Here is an 18,499-nt window from a genome sequence, read left to right on the forward strand (position 1 = left end):
AATTTTCCAAAACAGTAAGTGCACCTCAAAGCACACCAGAACATCATTAAAAAGACGAGTGCGTGTGGAACAACTATGATTCTGCGTGGCCATGCTCCAGAACTGAGTGTCTGAGCAGGAGGAAACGCTGTGAAAGACAGACACCAAGATGCTTACGGGAACTCCTTCATTACAGAGATGACTGTGTGCACGAGGCGACAGCTGAAATACTCAAAACTTTGTAAATTCATGAGACTTCTGTCTTCATTTACTCACTCTCTTGACATTCCAGATCTGCATGATGTTTGTTCTTCTGTGGAAGACAAAAGATGATGATTAACAGATTTTTCATGCTGTATCCAATGAAAGTGAATGCTCTAAAAATTACAAAAGCGTCATAAAACTTCACCAAAGAACATGACTTCTTCTTGGAGTCATTTAAAAGCTTTGAATGGGAACAGACCCAAACTATCATTATTTGCATTTGCATTTTTATTTTCTAAATATTCAAATATGTGGCATCAAGATATGACACACCAAATTAGATGATCAATGATGTTGAAAAGTCATTGGTTTTGTGGATCTGCTAATAATTATTGCAATGCATCAAATTTGAATATACACAACAGTCCACTATAGGTTTTGCCCATTTGTCAGCTATACGTTTTTAATCACTTAAAATAATAAAATAAGTATGATAAGTACTTATTATTTTATATATTTTATATAAGTACAGGTCAGAATAAGTATAAGTAATAATAAGTTTCATTGATGGATCATTATTTCACCCCTATTTTGACATTTTATTTTCACAAAAGTTATTTGAAACATTGTATCTATCTATACACACACACACAATAACAATTCGGAGATCTCCATCTGTGTTTGGCAGAAGAAAAACTCACATGAAACGTCCACATTTTTTATTTTGGAAATAATTTGTATAAATCTGGCTTGCATTAAAAGGTCATTTTAATTTTTTTTCCTGAATGTGAAAGACTCAACCGTTTAGAAAAAGATTAAATAATCTTATAAGCCTACAAACCTCACATTACAGTGCATTGCTCACACCATTCCTAGAGCAAAGCATCAATATTTCTCTGCAGCACAAACTGAAAAAATCTTATGGAAAGAAGATAAAATTATTGGAACTGAAAAAAAAAGAAAGAAAAGGCTGGGAGCTGGAGGATGATTCTCCTGTCAACACATCAGTAAACCAAAACCACACTGAAGTGGCGTCAGACCAGGAGGTTAATGTCCTGGAGACTAAACTCTGTGGAATTGACTTATTCATATGCAATGTTTTTGACTTCATTTGGTGGCCTTTTTCTAGTACGGTAGCATTGATGTCAATGAGTGGGAAAACTCCCAGTGAAAGCCTCATGTTTTCATGCTGTAACACAATAGCTACTGTAGTACAATATGTTTTATTGACCCTGTATGGCTAACAGATTTGTGTCGCTGGTTTTAGGGTGACTGGTAGCGCCGGTGCGGATCACAGACTCACAGATTTAGGATCATGCATCCAGCTGCCACAAAATACAAGTATTTTCCATAATGTATCGTGACATAAAGTAATTTCTCAATGAATGGTGTCCATGCATGTGTGTGTGTGTTGTTGGGGGTGTTTCTCAGGCCTGTGTAAGCCGCTCAACATTCCTGTGGTATTTATGGCACCGTTTTACTCTGATGAGTGTGTCACACTGTGTGAGAGGTCAAGAAATAAAGCAGCCGTCTCCACACATTCACTCATGCATACGAAGGTTTCAGGACGATCTGTTCGTGCTTCTCTGGAAACTCTTCTCACATGAGTGTGTGTGTGTGTGTGTGTGTGAGAGAGAGAGAGAGAGAGAGAGAGAGAACAGCGAGCGACCAGTGAACAAGAGATACGCGAGTCAATGGCGCCACCTGCTGTCTGTTGAGCACACTACACGCGTCCAGATTGAGTCTCATGTGTAGGTAACCTTTAATTATCTCTGCGGGAGGGGAACCAGCAATTTAGCTGTAGTAAAATAGTTAACACCAGAGCAGTAAGATATTTGTCTAAATTGTAGAGGAGGCCGGGGCTAGTTTTTGGGCTGTATTTAAGGTTTTGAGTTGGTTTAATTGCACAAATGTTTGTTTTCGCCATAGCAGTGGCTCCTGTGCTGCTTTCAAACACCTGGAGTCGTAAATTAGGATTTTTATGAAATCTGTTCTTTTAACTACATTTTCAGAATATTGATCATTTCAATTTTTTTTTTTTTTTTACATAATTACCCATACAGCAATAAATATATATAAATATATAATATAATGTTAATTTTTCTTTAAATGTGACATGTAAATGTATTTTTTTGGACTGAAATACATTATTATATTGTTAAATGCTTATATATATATATATATACACACAAACACACACACAAAGTGGCTAAACATGTATTGGTATTGGTATTATATTATATTATATTATATTATATTATATTATATTATATTATATTATATTATATTATATTATATTATATTATATTATATTATATTTGGTTTGTTAACCTGTGTCCAAATATAGAAATTTGAAGAAATATAAAGAGCGTTTAAATGATAAATGATTTAATTATAAACTTACAAGAAAAAGTGCTGAAAAGAATTCAGCAGACGTTTAATTAAAGTGTGGAAATTAAAACACAACTGGAAAATAAATCTATGTTCTCGGAAGCTAATTTAAATTTCATGAATAGTTATTTATGTATTAATTTATGAGGATATGAAATCAATTAAAAGTTTTCAGGGTTTGTTATATACTATCTTGCTTAATGTTGTGATGTGAATATTATTATTTATTTATTTATTTATTTTACTGTTTTACATACTACTATTTACATTACTTTCATCTAAATATTATGAGCCTGAATATTAGCCTGTTATACTCTTGTAGCAGCTTATAAAATTTTATTTTTGTTTCATATCATGAATTGTATAATCAGTAGCATACACAGTGCAGTGATCTCTTCTAGTGTCATTATATATCATGACATGTTTAGTCAATAGAGGGCAGTGCAGCTTGTTAAATGTTCCCTTCATAAAGCAGAATATGATTCATGCGTGCATTAAATATAACTACGAAAAAATCATAATTGCATTGGGTAAATAACAAGAAAATACAAACTGACGTGATTATGCCGATAGATAGGTATTTTTAACGACCCATGAAGAAAACAGACGGCAGCTATGACAATCAATAAAACTCTTAAACCGAGAGCAAATTAAATATTTGAATCGTTTGAGGAAGGTTTGAGTCACGTGGACAGTCGACACATTAATAAAGACGCGTCATAAGGGGACAGAGAAGATGGTGCTTTCCACAAAAAAAGGAAATGTTTAGTTTTATGACATTAGAGGCACACATTTTAAGATGTTTAGGCCATATTTTGGAAACTATTCAGGAAAAGAGCGAGACAAATGAGCATCCCAAAAAAAATAAAAGCATAATAAATAGATATTTCCAGCTATTTTATTTTGCAGGTACGTAAAATACACTACTGTTTAAAATATTGGGTTGGAAGTATTTTATGCTTACTAAGCCTACATTTATTTGAATAAAAATACAGCAAAAATGTGAAATCATATTATCTTTTAAAATAACTGTTTTCTGACTAAGTATATTGTATAATGTAATTTATTCATGTGATGCACAGCTGAATTTTCAGCATCATTACTCCAGTCTTCAGTATCACATGATCCTTCAGAAATCACTCTGTTTTCCTTCTTGTTATTGTTTTTTGTTTTTATTCCTGTTTATTATCAATGCTTCATATTTTTTATGAAAACCATAACATGTCAGGATTTTTATGAATATAGAAACAGCATTCATTTGAAATATAAATCTTATGTAACATTATAAATGTCTTTACTCTGTCACTTTTGATCAATTTAATGCTCCTTGAATGAACAGTATTTCTTTCTATCTTTATTTCTTTTTTAAAACTTTTGATTCCAAGCTTTTGAACAGTATAGGCTTTTTTGTACACCAAAAGGTAAATTTAGCTCCTAGAAAGTTCCTTGGACAGTCTAAAATCTGTCTGATATGTTTCAGCACTACAGCATCAAGACATCCCCTCTATAAATGACTCAAAAGTGCTTTATTATATTTATGCCCTGGTGATATTGCCATCGTGGCACAGCAGAAAGCGCACAAGTGTGACAGAAAGAGTCTGCACAATGATTCCTGCGACCTCTCATCCTCTTAACAGATCAGTCCTCATTATAGTCTGAATAAACACGGAAAGCTCTCTCTAGAGCGGATCTGAGAGCATCACCGTCAGTCTCAACAGCATTTACTCTAAACTGTTTAATGTAGGCTGAGTAATACTTCAGTGCTTCGTCAATACTGAAATCATCATCAAGGGGATAAAGCTTTGACAGAGTTTCACCTGACATCCTGCAGCTCAGTCCATTCATGGTTTGAATCAGTGTTTCGTGATTTTTAATGGCTTCATGAATTCTGTGCAGGTGTCACTCTCAGAACAAAAGGTCCAAAAAGCTGTCAGTAGTGCAGTACCTTTTCAAAAAGTACACCTTTGTACCGTATTTACCCCTCAAGAGTGCATTTTAGTACCTCAAATGTGCATACTTGTACCTACAGTGTTCATATTAGTAGATAAATGGTACATATTAGTAACTTTTAAAAAAGGCACCACACCAACTTTTGTACCTTTTAATTCGAGAGTGTATAGAATCGCATTACATCTTAGCATTTCTAAATTTTTCTGCCAACGTTTGCTTGTAAAGTGTTTGTGCATCTGTGCTTGCAATAAATGACACTTGCTTTGATGTTTTTCCTCTATTCCAAAGACATTTTTCAGAGTGACTCCTGCATCAAAAAGCATGCATGTTTACATTTGTGTACCTTTACCATGTTCATTTGACTTTGATATAGGTTCATTTTCAAGAGATGATCCAAATATTACTCAAGTTGGATCGACATCTTACCTTTGTGTGATCTCTCTTGGATGGATATGGGAAGAAAGAAAGTTGCATTACATCATGTGACGTGCGCAACATCCTAAGCACTGCATCAGATGGCTGTTTTATTAAGAGCAAATAATGACGAATTTCACTTGAACACACAAGCAACGATTAAACAGAAGCAGATTTTGGGATTGGGGATTCAAACACATGCATAAACTTTGAGTCACACAGACTGTAGTAACCACACACACACACACACACACACACATCATGAGTTAAGGCAACTGTTGGTGGTCCACCAAGCACATGAATGTCACCCACAAGACTATTGGAAGCGTCTCCCATACACACACACACATATGCAGCAAAACACAGGACAAATCACATCAAAAGCTACTAAACTCGGCCTGCGACCACCACAGATGATCGATTATTAAACTTCTTCATCGGTTTCCCTCTCAGAGCTGTAATTCATCCCGATAAGTGAGCTGTTTTGCTTTTGTTTTCCGAGCACAGTCTCCATGCACACTGCAAATTGGAGCATTTACTACATTTGGTATCTCATTGGCCCCTGCCAAGGACAGAAAACATTGTGTTTAACTTCGGTCTGAAAGAACTCCCTGATTCACTCCAGCTTGGGTCATATTTTTAATGATGAATACACCCCCCCTCATGGAAGGCTGAAGTGCTCCGCCAGTCTGACGGCTGGGTGTTTTGAGGGCTAGTTTGTCGGGGATTGGCTTTCACACACACAGGCTGAAAGGGTTACTGTTCAATCTATTCTGCGCTCGCCAGAGTGCGCGGCCGAGTGGCGCCGGTGCGTCACACACACACACACACACACACACACGCACACACTCTCAGCCTCCTCCAAAAAGCTCTAGACATCGTCAAGAAACAGAGCTGACAACTGCCCCCACCCTGCGCCAAAACACAGCCCCAGCAGTGTGTATCTGTCACAATAACCTCGGCAATAACACGCACACACATGCGCTCTCGCGATCCGCGTAATGACAGGAGCGATTGACGCGCGTCTGTGGACTGTGAAGTCGCGTTTTTACGAGTCTCGCATCTCTCACACTCGCAGACAGCGTGTTTGCTGACTAATTAACAGTCTGGTACCGTCAGCATCAGTTCACAGGCATTGTAGAGGGTTGCAGTGTTTCTCACGCCGAGACTTTTGGACAAGAATTGGGCTCAGATTTCTGTCTCTCAGACCCCCCCCCACTCCCCTCCCCTTCCCTTCCCAGAAGCAGTACGCCAGGAGCTGCTGGCTCTCCCTGCTCTATTTCACCAATGACAGTGTTTGAAAATGGCTGCATCATATTTTAGCGCTGTGTTAACATCTGCGCGCTTTTACGCAGTGTCCAAGCGCTCCCCGTGGAGTATTTGCACAGCATGAGCACGCAGAAGGGCCTAGATCTCATTCAGAAAGAGCACAAAATGTTCAGCACGCACGCATCTGCATTCATTCTGCAACACAGGCATCATTCAGCGTTCTTAACCTAAAGAAACCAAGAACATCTGACATATTCCTCGGATCTTTCGGTCCAAGTTTAACAGATTTTATTGCTAAAACCATGGCATTTACACGGACATGTTTATTATTATTATTATTAATATTTTCTTAAATTCATTTTTAGAACTTTTCAAGTAGAATTTCTGCTATATTCTATTCTCTTCTCTTTATCTATACTCACAACCGTTAAAACAATAAATAAAACATATGCTTTTTTATTACTAAAATACTATATAATTTTCAAAAGAAAAAAAAGCTGAGTTCACGTGTATAAATTTCAGCCCAGCCTTTTTTTTTAAATCATCATCATCATTATTGATATTAATATTTGTACAAAACCTCTAGGCATAGTGTTCTTCAGTCTCTATAAATAGAGTTCGAATGAGGAAAGGTAACTTCTCTCTCTTGCGTCTTGGCAATAATTTCATAAAAATAACCACGAGCCGAAGTGCTCCTCGTGAGAACATGGTCCTGATCCTTTGACGACAACAAAAAAAAAATAGCTGCATTCTTCGTCTTCTCACTTAAATATGTACATATGCTGTCGTATATTTTGAATTTAAAAGCTATATATATATATATATATATATATATATATATATATATATATATATATATATATATATATGTGTGTGTGTGTGTGTGTGTGTGTGTGTGTGTGTATTTATGTATGTATGTATGTGTATGTGTATGTATATGTGTGTGTGTGTGTGTGTGTGTATGTATAAAAAAATAGATTCGCTATGTGGCGCCACACGTCTCTGTCCGTGGGTAAACAGTGCAATCATTCCCAATCGTTAGCCCCCTCTCTCTCTCTGCTCAGCAGGAGCATTTGCACTCGGAGATGATGGGGTACTGCACCGATATCCACGTGCAGTACTTCTGCCGCAGGAAGCCCTGGCAGTACCACCGCAGGAGGGTCTTGGTCACCGATTTGACCGGCTTGCATGACATGCCCTCGGGGAAGGAGCAGGAGCGCTCGCTGAAGCAGTTGCCCTCCTTGATGTAGCGCGGCCAGAAACGCACGCCCAGGTCCTTCCAGGTGTACAGCACCGGACAGTGCGTGTACATCCACAGCCACTGCAGGAACTTCCGCCGAGCCTTTTTGCCCAACTTGACGCGCCTGCCGTACGGGGTCTCCGTCAGGTTCAGCTTCTTGAGGTCTGCGGGCATGGGCAAGCGCGGCAGCTCCGGTGGCGCGCTGGCGTTCAGCTGCGTGGGCAGGTGGATGGACATGAAGCTGGGGTCGAAGTTGCTGCCTATCTTCTTGCGCAGCGTCTTCTCCGAGAGGTCCTGCTCGCGCGGATCGTGCTCCGGATCGGGGTCCTCTTTAAGGTCGGGGACCGGCAGATGCTCGCTGGGCGAGGGCCTCAGTCGCAGGTAGTGCTGGGCCGCGGCGCCTTGCGCGCACAGGAGCAGCAGCAGCAGCGGCAAAGCGCGGGTGATGCTGCCCATGACTCGTCTTCTGTCTGTCTGCGGAGTGGAGTTGGCCCTCACTGCGCCCTCACACACCCGCGCATAAATAGCGAGATCTTTTAATAGACGGCCGCGTGGCCCGGGATGACATGGGACATAGGCTGTCTGTTTTCAGGAACACTCGCTCAGGTGAGGCGTGCCAAGTGCGCTGCAAAACCGTATCCTCATCGGACTTTTCGACGGGTCACCATGGCAACGGGGTAGGATGGGATGGCACCGTTTCCAAAGACTGCTCGGATTCTGTCAAATACCCAAACTGGCGCTTGAAATGTCAGCGCACCCGCGGAATGGAGCGCGTCTTAGCCAATGTTATTTTTACGCACTCCTCTCTCTCTCTCTCTCTGAGTGCACAGGCTCCAGTGCGTCCCGCCGAACCGGCGCTGTTGAACCGGGACGAGAGCCGCTCTATCTCTCCACAGACTCAGCAGAACGCCACGATCGGAGCCTCAAACGCGTCTAGAACATGTTCGGGATCAGTACGGAATAAAATCAGGCTCCTCTACACGTTTGCGCCAATCGCTCCTGCGAAAGTCTTCTGCATGTTCTCCAGCCGCGTTGCTTTCATATCCCCGCTGTGTCAGAAATACTCCTCCGCAGAGACGTCCGAAAAACTCGCCTGGTCCTGATCTGGGACAGAGGAGAATGAGCGCGTCTGGAGGAGAACTCCCCTCTTTCCCAAGTTAAATATCTCCACCCCTTCCCTTCTCCCCCCGTCGCTCCATGAGCGCGCGCGTGAGTGTGTGTGCGCACCCAGCTCACCAAGAACTCTCAGTCTGACTGACAGCAGAACACACACACATACAATGAGACCCCCCTCCTAATACACACACGCACACACATCTCAACCACAATAGCTCTAGATTTATCACAGGCTGCTACAGAACAGCAACCAGAAAACACACATTTGGGATTTTCCATATCTTGCACATTCCGTGACACTTACCCACCTATTATGAACAGTTACATAGTCTTGCATAAATAACGTTCAAGTGGAAACCTTATAATTCATTCATACCACATTCAAATTACAATCTTTTCTGGATGCATCAGTCATCTGGGGCTTTTGCACATATTGGCACATGATGCATATTGTGCATTTTATTGAATAATCATTTAAATGCTTTTCTTTCCCCCAATAAAGCCATTTTTTAGTAGTCTGACATGAGCTGAGCGATACAAACACTCTCTCTCTCTCTCTCTCTCTCTCTCTCACACACACACACACACACACACACACACAAACACACAGGCAACATCACTTTTCCCAAGGAAAAAGAAAAACAAAGTGAAGTGCTTAGGAATCCAATAATTGGTCCATTAAAGCGCTTCTGGTTTGTGGATTCGGCTTCGACCTTTGCTCTTGCCACTGGCAGGAACCAACAGGCGTGAACTCTCGAGGTCACCAAATAAACGGCCACAATTAAGTATTTAAATGGGCACATATAGAGACATGTCACCTCTCACGGTGCCAGAACTTGAGCTCGATGTGCAGCCTGATGTTCCAACGCCATGCACAAATTCTGCCCTTGCTCACAGGTGAAACCTGAAAGAGCCGAGGTGAACTTTTTTTACAACCCAAATTTAATTGTGCAACTTTAAGTCATTAACGATTCGGTAATGTTTGAGCTGTCAAAATATTTGCACGTGCATGAATTCATCTTTAGACCTCTATTCAATAATTTTAGACTACTATTCAACAATGCACAAAAGATGCAGTGGGCTAATATTTGTTCTTATTATTAATGAGCGTGATATTTTAAGCGTCTCTCTCTGTTCTCAAGCTGTCTGTGGTGGATTGCAGGGGCTGTAGGGATATCCCTCTGTGAGCTGTGGGCTTCATGACATGAGGAGTGTGAGGCATGTAAAGCAGGGCCCCAGCAGTCTGTGGATCGGTGGCAGACTGTCTGGCTGCGGTTCTGTGGTTCTGCGGTTCAGCTGCCGGTGTCAAGCCGCATTGTGACCGCTAGAGAGCGCGAGCGAGCGGGGCTCACTGACGCTGCGCAGGAACTCTCACAAACAATCAGCAGCAGCTCACGTTCATTCAGACAGATAGAGACGTCTTGACATTTAGCTTCATGTATAATCATATTCACATTTCAATGCATGAGCTTCTGATGTCATGCAAGTGTTACAAACAAGTTACATTTGGTTAAAAACATAGTCTTTGCCTCAAATGCATCCGTGTTAATCTCATCAGATTTCTGCCAGCATTGACCTCAATTATTTAATATTTAATATTTAAAATAAAACTCTCAGATACTGCAGATATCTTATATGAGTAGGCTATCTATATAGATAGACTGGTAACAAAACATGTCAAAAGTTCTATAAACGTTATTTCTCTGAAAGTTCAAACGTGCTGTTTTAAAAACGCTGTAGGAACGATTTGGTGAACGTTAAGAGAACATTCCGAATCGTTTTGTAAACATCGAATATTCTATGAATGTTCTTAAACGTGGTAACATTAAAAAAAAAGTTTTAGGAAAAATGTTTAATGGATTGGAAGAGCATTGGTTCATTTCTTTTAAAGGACGTTAGCGTTCCCAGACAGACAGACATGCGACGTCCCTACTCTGCTGAATGCATACATATTAATGCATATGTAATAAGAATATTTCTGCTTTTTCGCTCCTTCGACGCTCGAAGTGACACAGATGTTTGATCAGAGCATCTCTAACTGGAAGCAGATGCTGAAGCCGCATTGAGAAATCTGCGCTCGTTTAGCGCTGTCTGTTTGAAGATTTCCTGTTTATTTCTTTCACTGTACGCCATGTAAACAGCATCACACTGGTGAATCTCTGTGGCGACAGCGGTGCTATAAGCGTGCGTTCATCCCGTGAGTTGATGTCATACCTTCCGTTTGATTGACAGCGCAGACTGCGAGGGCTTTCAGTGACACAGCATGGGGACGCTTCCTCCGAATGTGTGTGCGCGCGACTGAACGCACAGCTCCAATGCACCGCGCTTCTATTCAGGCCTACCGTGTGGCGCAGAAAGGGGAGGAGAGGACACGGGAAGAAAAGAAAAGTGGAAGAGGGGGTGGGCAGCAGGTCAATAATGATCTCTCGGCCTCGTTTAATTGGGATGCGGTCAGTGTGTGTGTGACTTCACTGCATTCCAGTTTGATTACCCTCATTCATGTTGCCTAAAATTAAAATGAATGCGAGAAATATCCTGCTGGGATGGAGGACAGGGAAAAGGAAGAGACCCAGGGAGAGGGCATTCCCAGAGTGAGGGGGCGGGATGACATCACATTCCTGGAGCCCGGTTCCTAATAACCGCAAGATATTGCTGTAATTGAGTCCGTCTCGGAGGCCCAATGTGGACAGTTCAGGTTGAGCTCTGTTTATGTGCAAGCAAAGAATCCGATGGGGTTGAAAGGCCTTCTTGTGAGCACCTCGATTGATCTGGGGTGCGATTCCCAAACACTTACCAATACAGTTCAACGATTCCCAAACCTCCCAAGAACATTCGCAAACTTGTGGTTAGAAGCGTAGTTTCCTTTGCTTTCAGACACAGAAATCTATATCCTTCATTCCAGTTCAGGAATGAAGTAATAATTCAGTTTTGTTGAATTATTACTCCATCATCTGTGCATAATGAAATTCACTACAAGTCCTGTTGTGAGCAGTGTTCGTTGTGGGAAACAGTTGCATTCTAGCTAGTTAATGATGGATTCATTATAGTTAAGCAGGAAACAATCCTCTGATTGAACTGGATCCAAATGAAAAAAGCAAGGATTCTTCAAATTCAGCTAGGATGCTTTAATTTTTAAATAAATCATAAGTGACAGTAAGAACATTTAAAATGCTACAAAAGATTCCTTTTTGAATACGTTTTTGACTTTAATCCCAACCAAGTTTTTTTGTTTTCCACAAAAATATGAAGCAGCACAACTGATCCCTCAACATTGATAATAATCAGAAATGTTTCCTGAGCAGCAGATCAGCATATTAGAATGATTTCTGAAGATCATGTGACACTGAAGACTGGAGGAATGATGCTGAAAATACAGCATTGATCAGAGGAATTAATTATATTTTGCAATGTATTCACAGAAAACATTTACTTATTTTTAAATTGTAATACTTTTTCACAATATTACTGTTTTTACTGCACTTTGAATTAAATAAATGCAGTCTTGGAGAGCAGCAGAGACTTCAAATCATTGTCTGCCATCACACTCGCTACTGTGTGTGTGTGTGTGTGTGTCTCTCTCTGAGGTGAAAGTGTAGCTCTGAGTGTGTGTGTGTGTGTGTGTGGCTCTCTGAGGTGAAAGTGTAGCTCTGAGTGTGTGTGTGTGTGTGTGTGTGTGTGTGTGGCTCTATGAGGTGAAAGTGTAGCTCTGAGTGTGTGTGTGTGTGGCTCTCTGAGGTGAAAGTGTAGCTCTGAGTGTGTGTGTGTGTGTGTGTGTGTGTGTGTGTGTGTGTGTGTGTGTCTCTCTGAGGTGAAAGTGTAGCTCTGAGTGTGTGTGTGTGTGTGTGTGTGTATGCGTGCGCTGGACATATACTGTGAAATGCCTCAGTGCAGCGACAGCATGCAGAACAGCACAGGACAGAGATGCAGTGTAGACACAGAAGATGTCCTGAATATTGACTCACACTGGTGATCTAATCAAAACACACATAAATGAGCAGCTGCGGACAAACACGGAGAAAACACCCATCCCTCATTTAGCACACAGTGAGAGAGAGAGAGAGAAAGAGTGTCTTTGGGCAGTGATTCTATCACACATTTGGAGATTTGGAGAAATGTAGCATTGCATCATTTGCTCACCAATGGATGCTCTGCAGTGAATGGGTGCCGTCAGAACGAGAGTCCAAACAGCTGATAAAAACATCACAATCATCCACACCACTCCAGTCCACAGTTAACATCTTGAGAAGCTGTTAATGTTTGTAAGTAACAGATCAATCAAGATGTTTTTAACATTAAGCTGTTACTTCCAAGTAAAATGTAATTCCATAATCCATAATAATGCTTCCTCCAGTGAGAAGTCGTATTGCCTGAATCAGGAGAGAAATCTGCACAGATCAAGCACAGTTTACAACAGTCTAAAGTAGTTCTAAACAAATGTGTCATTGGTTTTTGATTTGAAAGACAACAGGAGATGGACTTTTTCACTGGAGGAAGTGTTATTTGGCCAGAAGCAACAGTTTTTCTTACAAACATTCATCTTTTGTCTTCTCCAGATGATAACTTATGGACTGGCGTGGTGTGGATTATTGTGGTGTTTTCCCTATCTGTGTTGGGTTCTCATTCTGACGGCACCCATTCACTGCAGGGCATCCATTGGTGAGCAAATGATGCAAAGCTGCATTTCTCTATGTCCAAGAATGTCTAATCAAATCTGAGGAAGATGGCTGAAAATATCACTTTTTATTACAATCCTGTCCATGGGGGCTTTCAAAGTAGATGCCAGATGCTTTATTTACTTTTTCAGTAGCTTTTTTAGATCCTGAAGAATTTTTTGAATTAAACAGATAGATAGATAGATAGATAGTCAGATAGATAGTTAGATACACAAGCCGATTTCTTTGATCTCAGTATTGTTCAAAACTCTAATTCAGTTATATTTCTAAACAATGGCACAGTGTGTGTTTGTGTGTGTGTGTGTGTGTGTGTGTAGCATGCTTAATTCAACAGTATGTGGTGGTTGTTCTCATTGCTGTGTCACTGCTACTGCTCAACTTAACATCTCACACACACACACACACACACACACACACACACACGTTAGTTTTTGTGAAAAGTGTGTTCATCCCATAGGTGTAATGGTTTTTATTCTGTACAAACTGTATATTCTACGGCCCTACACCTAACCCTAACCCTCACAGGAAACTTTGTGCATTTTTACTTTCTTAAAAAAACTCATTCTGTATGATGAGTGTTTTGAAAAATGGGGACATGGGTTATGTCCTCATAAGTCACTCTCTCCTTGTAATACTTGTGTCATACCCATGTCATTATACAGAGTTGTGTCCTGATATTATACAAGAACAAGAGCACACACACACACACACACACTGACATCACTCTGTACGCACGTCCACTCCAGCTGTTGTGTCTCATCCAGGACACACCCACCGGCTCCAAACACAGGCTTATGAATGATTATTAGTGTTATATTAACAGAAATAATGAACACACACACTCTCACACACACAGTCTGGCTCCAGTGGATTAGACGCTGCTGGCGTTTGTTTTTAGACTCTGCAGCGTGAGTGTGAACACACACACACACACACACACACACACACAGCAACCTGAGAGAAAACAAATGTGAAAAGCCTTCTCTGATTGGCTCCTGTATGTACAACTCTATGTAAGATGTACAACATTTTTGTTACTTGAAATAAATGTTAACTGTAATAAAATGATATATGAAATTGTACTATTTCTTTCTCAAATTTTTTATTTAGTTTATCCTGAAAACTAAAACTGAAATTACACAAAACATTCAAATTACTAAATGTTTATATATATATATATATATAAGAAATATATACAAATATATATATGAGGCGCCATATATATATTTGTGAATCGCATTGATTTACAAATTAAAAAAATATATATTTTCAAGTTAATATTATATATTAATAATATTATTGTAACAAAAAGGCAGAACCCAAACTTGAGAGCACACCTCACACGCAGCAACGGAGGAGGAAAAACCAACACCTTTGAGCAAGGCCAAGTGTTTGGAAATTATTGATGATTTGTTATTAGGGAAATAAGGATATGCCTGAATAGAAAATATGTATTCAGAAAGGCAAGAAAACGAAGTTCAAGTTTGACCTGTTACTATACAGTATATAAAAAATGTATTTAGCACATAAACAGAGTAAGGAGATATGCCCGCAATATATAGAATTAGCCAACAATATAATTATGAGAGGAACCACTGAAATATATTTTTCCTCCCATCTCATATTTATGCCGGGAAGAGGGAACATCGCAGTTGAAATGTCCTACTTCCAACTTCAGTGCGTTCCAGTCAATCACACGTCTCGTATGACATATTTCTGTCAATTATGGCAAAAACAGAAGGAAAAAAAAATCGATCGGTCCTGAATTCACAGGCAGCGGTGTTCCAGATGTTATTTCCAAGTAGGAGGTGGGAAAAATGCTCATTTCATTCAACATTATCATTATTACACATCATTTCCATTCTGAACACAGTATTCGGATTCGGGCACATCCTAAATGAGAAGTCAAATATTTTAGATTTATTAGGAAGTTAATAGTTAATAAGATTAGTTCTTATCCATACTAGACTGGTGTGTTTTTGTGTCAAAATATTGGTGCATTTGATGTCCAGTGTGCACCAAAAATATTGATGAAAAATCATGAGTGGTGATTAAAAATCGAAAATCGTGAATCAATTTTTAATCACATCATGAGGTACCATAAGATTCCCACACTTAATATGTATATATACACACACACAAACACACACACACAGATTATGACTAAACTATCATTATGCATACACAATTTTATTCTACTATTAAAGTCATCTTTAGTTAATCTTAAAATAATAAAGAATAACGTAGCCATTTAGATGCCATTGACCGTTCATCATAACATTTCCACTTTACCTGTAAAGCTATATAGACATAAAAAATAATAATAATAAAAATGATGAAAACACAACTAAAATTGAACATTAAAAAAAAATAAAAGATACAAATAAAAACTAGTACAGTATGTTAAGAATACTACGATAGCATTGAGGAGATCAGAATGATGTAGTGTGAGCGCAGCCAAACACTCCCCAACTTCACTACAGTGAAAGACCATGGCAACAAATAAACACACACTTTCATTCCATCTATGACACACAGAGTAAGAAAGAACAAACAGAGCTATGCGTGCACACACACACACACACACACACACACACACACACGTGTGCGGCTCCCCTCCCGCGCTCTGGCAGTGTACGAGGGCAGTGAGGCGCCAGTGGAGTGCGCCGTCTCTCTGGGGAACAATACTGCAGCGCTTCATAAAAACTTCAAACGCTCCTGCCAAATGTTTTATAGGTGCTTTAAAGGGTTACGGCCCCCGGGGGTCCCGAGCGAAGGGGGGTCTGTCTCGAGCTCCAGCACAAACGTACACAATAAGCACAGAACAGGTGAACCAGACGCACTTCTGCAGATCGTTTCAAGCTATAAATGCACAGAGGACGCTGTGTTCGTATCACATATAGACTTACAGACCCATCTCCAGGCACCGGATGCAGAAGAACGTCCGTTATCATTCAGACTGTAATCAGAGCCGTGATGGGAATAACAGGCTGCGGTTTGTGCGGTTTAAAGATAGAGGCTGAACCTAGTGATGAGCTCCTCAATTAGGAGAGATATAATTACATTCACTCCGACACGTGTTGAACTACTGTGTGTGTGACTTTACTGGTGCAAAGAAAGAGGAAAAGGTGAAGTTAGTGCTGACAGCCTTGTGAAACACAAGTGTGCTTAACTGGACTTAAATTAGTCTTAAATGTGTAGAAATATTGCTTATAATAGAATATTAATGAAATAAACGTCTACTTAAGTGTACTTAAAGAGAGACACTTTCATGCTTCTTAACACACTTTTAGAAAGGGCACAACATAGTAATGTTAAACTTAAGACTACATTTTAAATCATATTTTAATAATTTGTCACGAAGCTCACTTGTGTTCACTTACACTCTACAACACATGCAAAGTGCTTCATTATAATTTGTAATTTATTATTTCTAGTAATTTATTATATATCAAATGTTTTATATATATATATATATTTTTTTTAATTGTATTAATTATATACTTAAATATATATAATTTAATTAATATAATAAGTGTTAACACAATAATAGCAAGTTGTTAAATGCATTATATATATATATATATATATATATATATATATATATATATATATATATATATACAAAATAAAAGTAATCTGATAAATTAAAAAAATCATATTAATCGGAGTGAATTATGTTTTATTAATTGAACTACTTTTTTAATAATTTTAAAACATTTTAATAATCAAGTAATAGTAATGTTTTAATAATTCACCTTATATATAACTATTTATGAGATGTCACTCAATATATTCACTTGCCATCTCCTAATATATATATATATATATATATGCAAAATGCAATATACAAAATGAAAATAAAATAAAATAAATAGTTATAAAATAGAATAAAACTGGATAGATTTGGTTCTATGCATTCTGGCCATTGTCTCGTCCCTACAGACACCGGTGCGATGCTGCCTCAGATCTGGCTCGATGAACCTTTGGATCAGGCTCAGCATCATGAGTGCGTCTTCAGCGACGCAGAGCTCCAGCCCTGAATCACATCCATTCAGGCTCTTTTGGGAATGTTTTGCTAACAGTATTTGCAGATCCGCAGAGGGCTAAATTTAGCGCAGGTCTTCCCGGAGTCTACACGGTATAATTAGGAGGTGTGAGAACCCTGCTACAATTCTAAGGTTACTGTCGATAACCGTCACAGCGACGGCCTTAAAGGTGCAGCGTGTGTGTGGTCTTCCACACGCTCCACTGCACTTTAATGTGTGTGTGTGTGTGAGAGAGAGAGGGAGCGCTTGTATACCAGTGTGTGTGTGGTCTGCCAGTTTGTGTTGTGCCTGTTTGTTTTTGTGAGCGGGACTTGTGTGTGTGTGTGAGAGAGAGAGTGTGTGTGTGTGTGTGTGTTTGTCGAGTGTTTCCCACACTTTACTAAGCAGAAGTGAGACACTCAGTGTGGATTCAGTCAATCAGAGAGCAGCTATTATTTCACTGAAGACAGATCACAGCAGCACTAAACGTCTTGAAACACTTCTGACACACGTCTGTAAGTCACTGCATTAGAGAGCAAACATCAAATCAGATGACAAATCTGCACTAAAAGACGCAGTTGGCTAGCGCATAGTTTTTCATTTTTAACTTCTGCACATCAAAGCTGCATTTTGATTGATCAAAAATACAGGATTTTTTTTTTTATATTATTACAATTTATAATTACTATTTTCTTTTGCAATATATTTAAAACAATTAATTTATTCCTGTGATGCACAGCTGTATTTTCAGCATCATTCCTCCAGTCTTCAGAGTCACATGATTCTTCAGAAATCATGAAAATACACTGAATTGCTGATCAAGAAATATTTTGATTATTATCAATGTTGAAAACAGATGTGCAGATGTTTTATTTTGTAAGGTTATTTGAATATAAAGTAATAAAAAACTGCATTTATTTGAAATAGAAATCTTTTCTAATGTTATAAATGTCTTACTGTCACCTTTGATTAATTTAATGCATCTTTGCTTAAAGTATTCCTTTTGTTAAAAAAATGACAATAAATCTGATCAGAAACTTTTGAACGGTAAATGCTGATTCAAACAAACTGAAACGTCAAAAATACTGAAGAAAAGTGACACTAATGACGAGAAAAGATGTGAAGTGTCTCTCAAACTAACATCCCTGAATCTCTGGTTTTTGCTTTTTTTACAAAAGCATATTGTTTTAAATTCAACAAAATGATGTTGGTCCATTTAATGTGAAATTAATCGT

General features: G+C 39.1%; 1 protein-coding gene across 1 annotated transcript; it reads right to left on the minus strand.

Annotated features, from left to right (window-relative positions):
• Positions 1-6,454: 6,454 nt before the first annotated feature.
• LOC128013554 (noggin-2) lies at positions 6,455-8,695 on the minus strand. The gene has a single exon (XM_052596668.1). The coding sequence runs from the start codon at positions 7,901-7,903 to the stop codon at positions 7,268-7,270; it is 636 nt and encodes a 211-aa protein (XP_052452628.1). The 5' UTR covers positions 7,904-8,695; the 3' UTR covers positions 6,455-7,267.
• Positions 8,696-18,499: the final 9,804 nt, after the last annotated feature.

The sequence above is a fragment of the Carassius gibelio genome, chromosome B24 (genome assembly GCF_023724105.1).
Source record: "Carassius gibelio isolate Cgi1373 ecotype wild population from Czech Republic chromosome B24, carGib1.2-hapl.c, whole genome shotgun sequence".
Taxonomy (NCBI): domain Eukaryota; kingdom Metazoa; phylum Chordata; class Actinopteri; order Cypriniformes; family Cyprinidae; genus Carassius; species Carassius gibelio.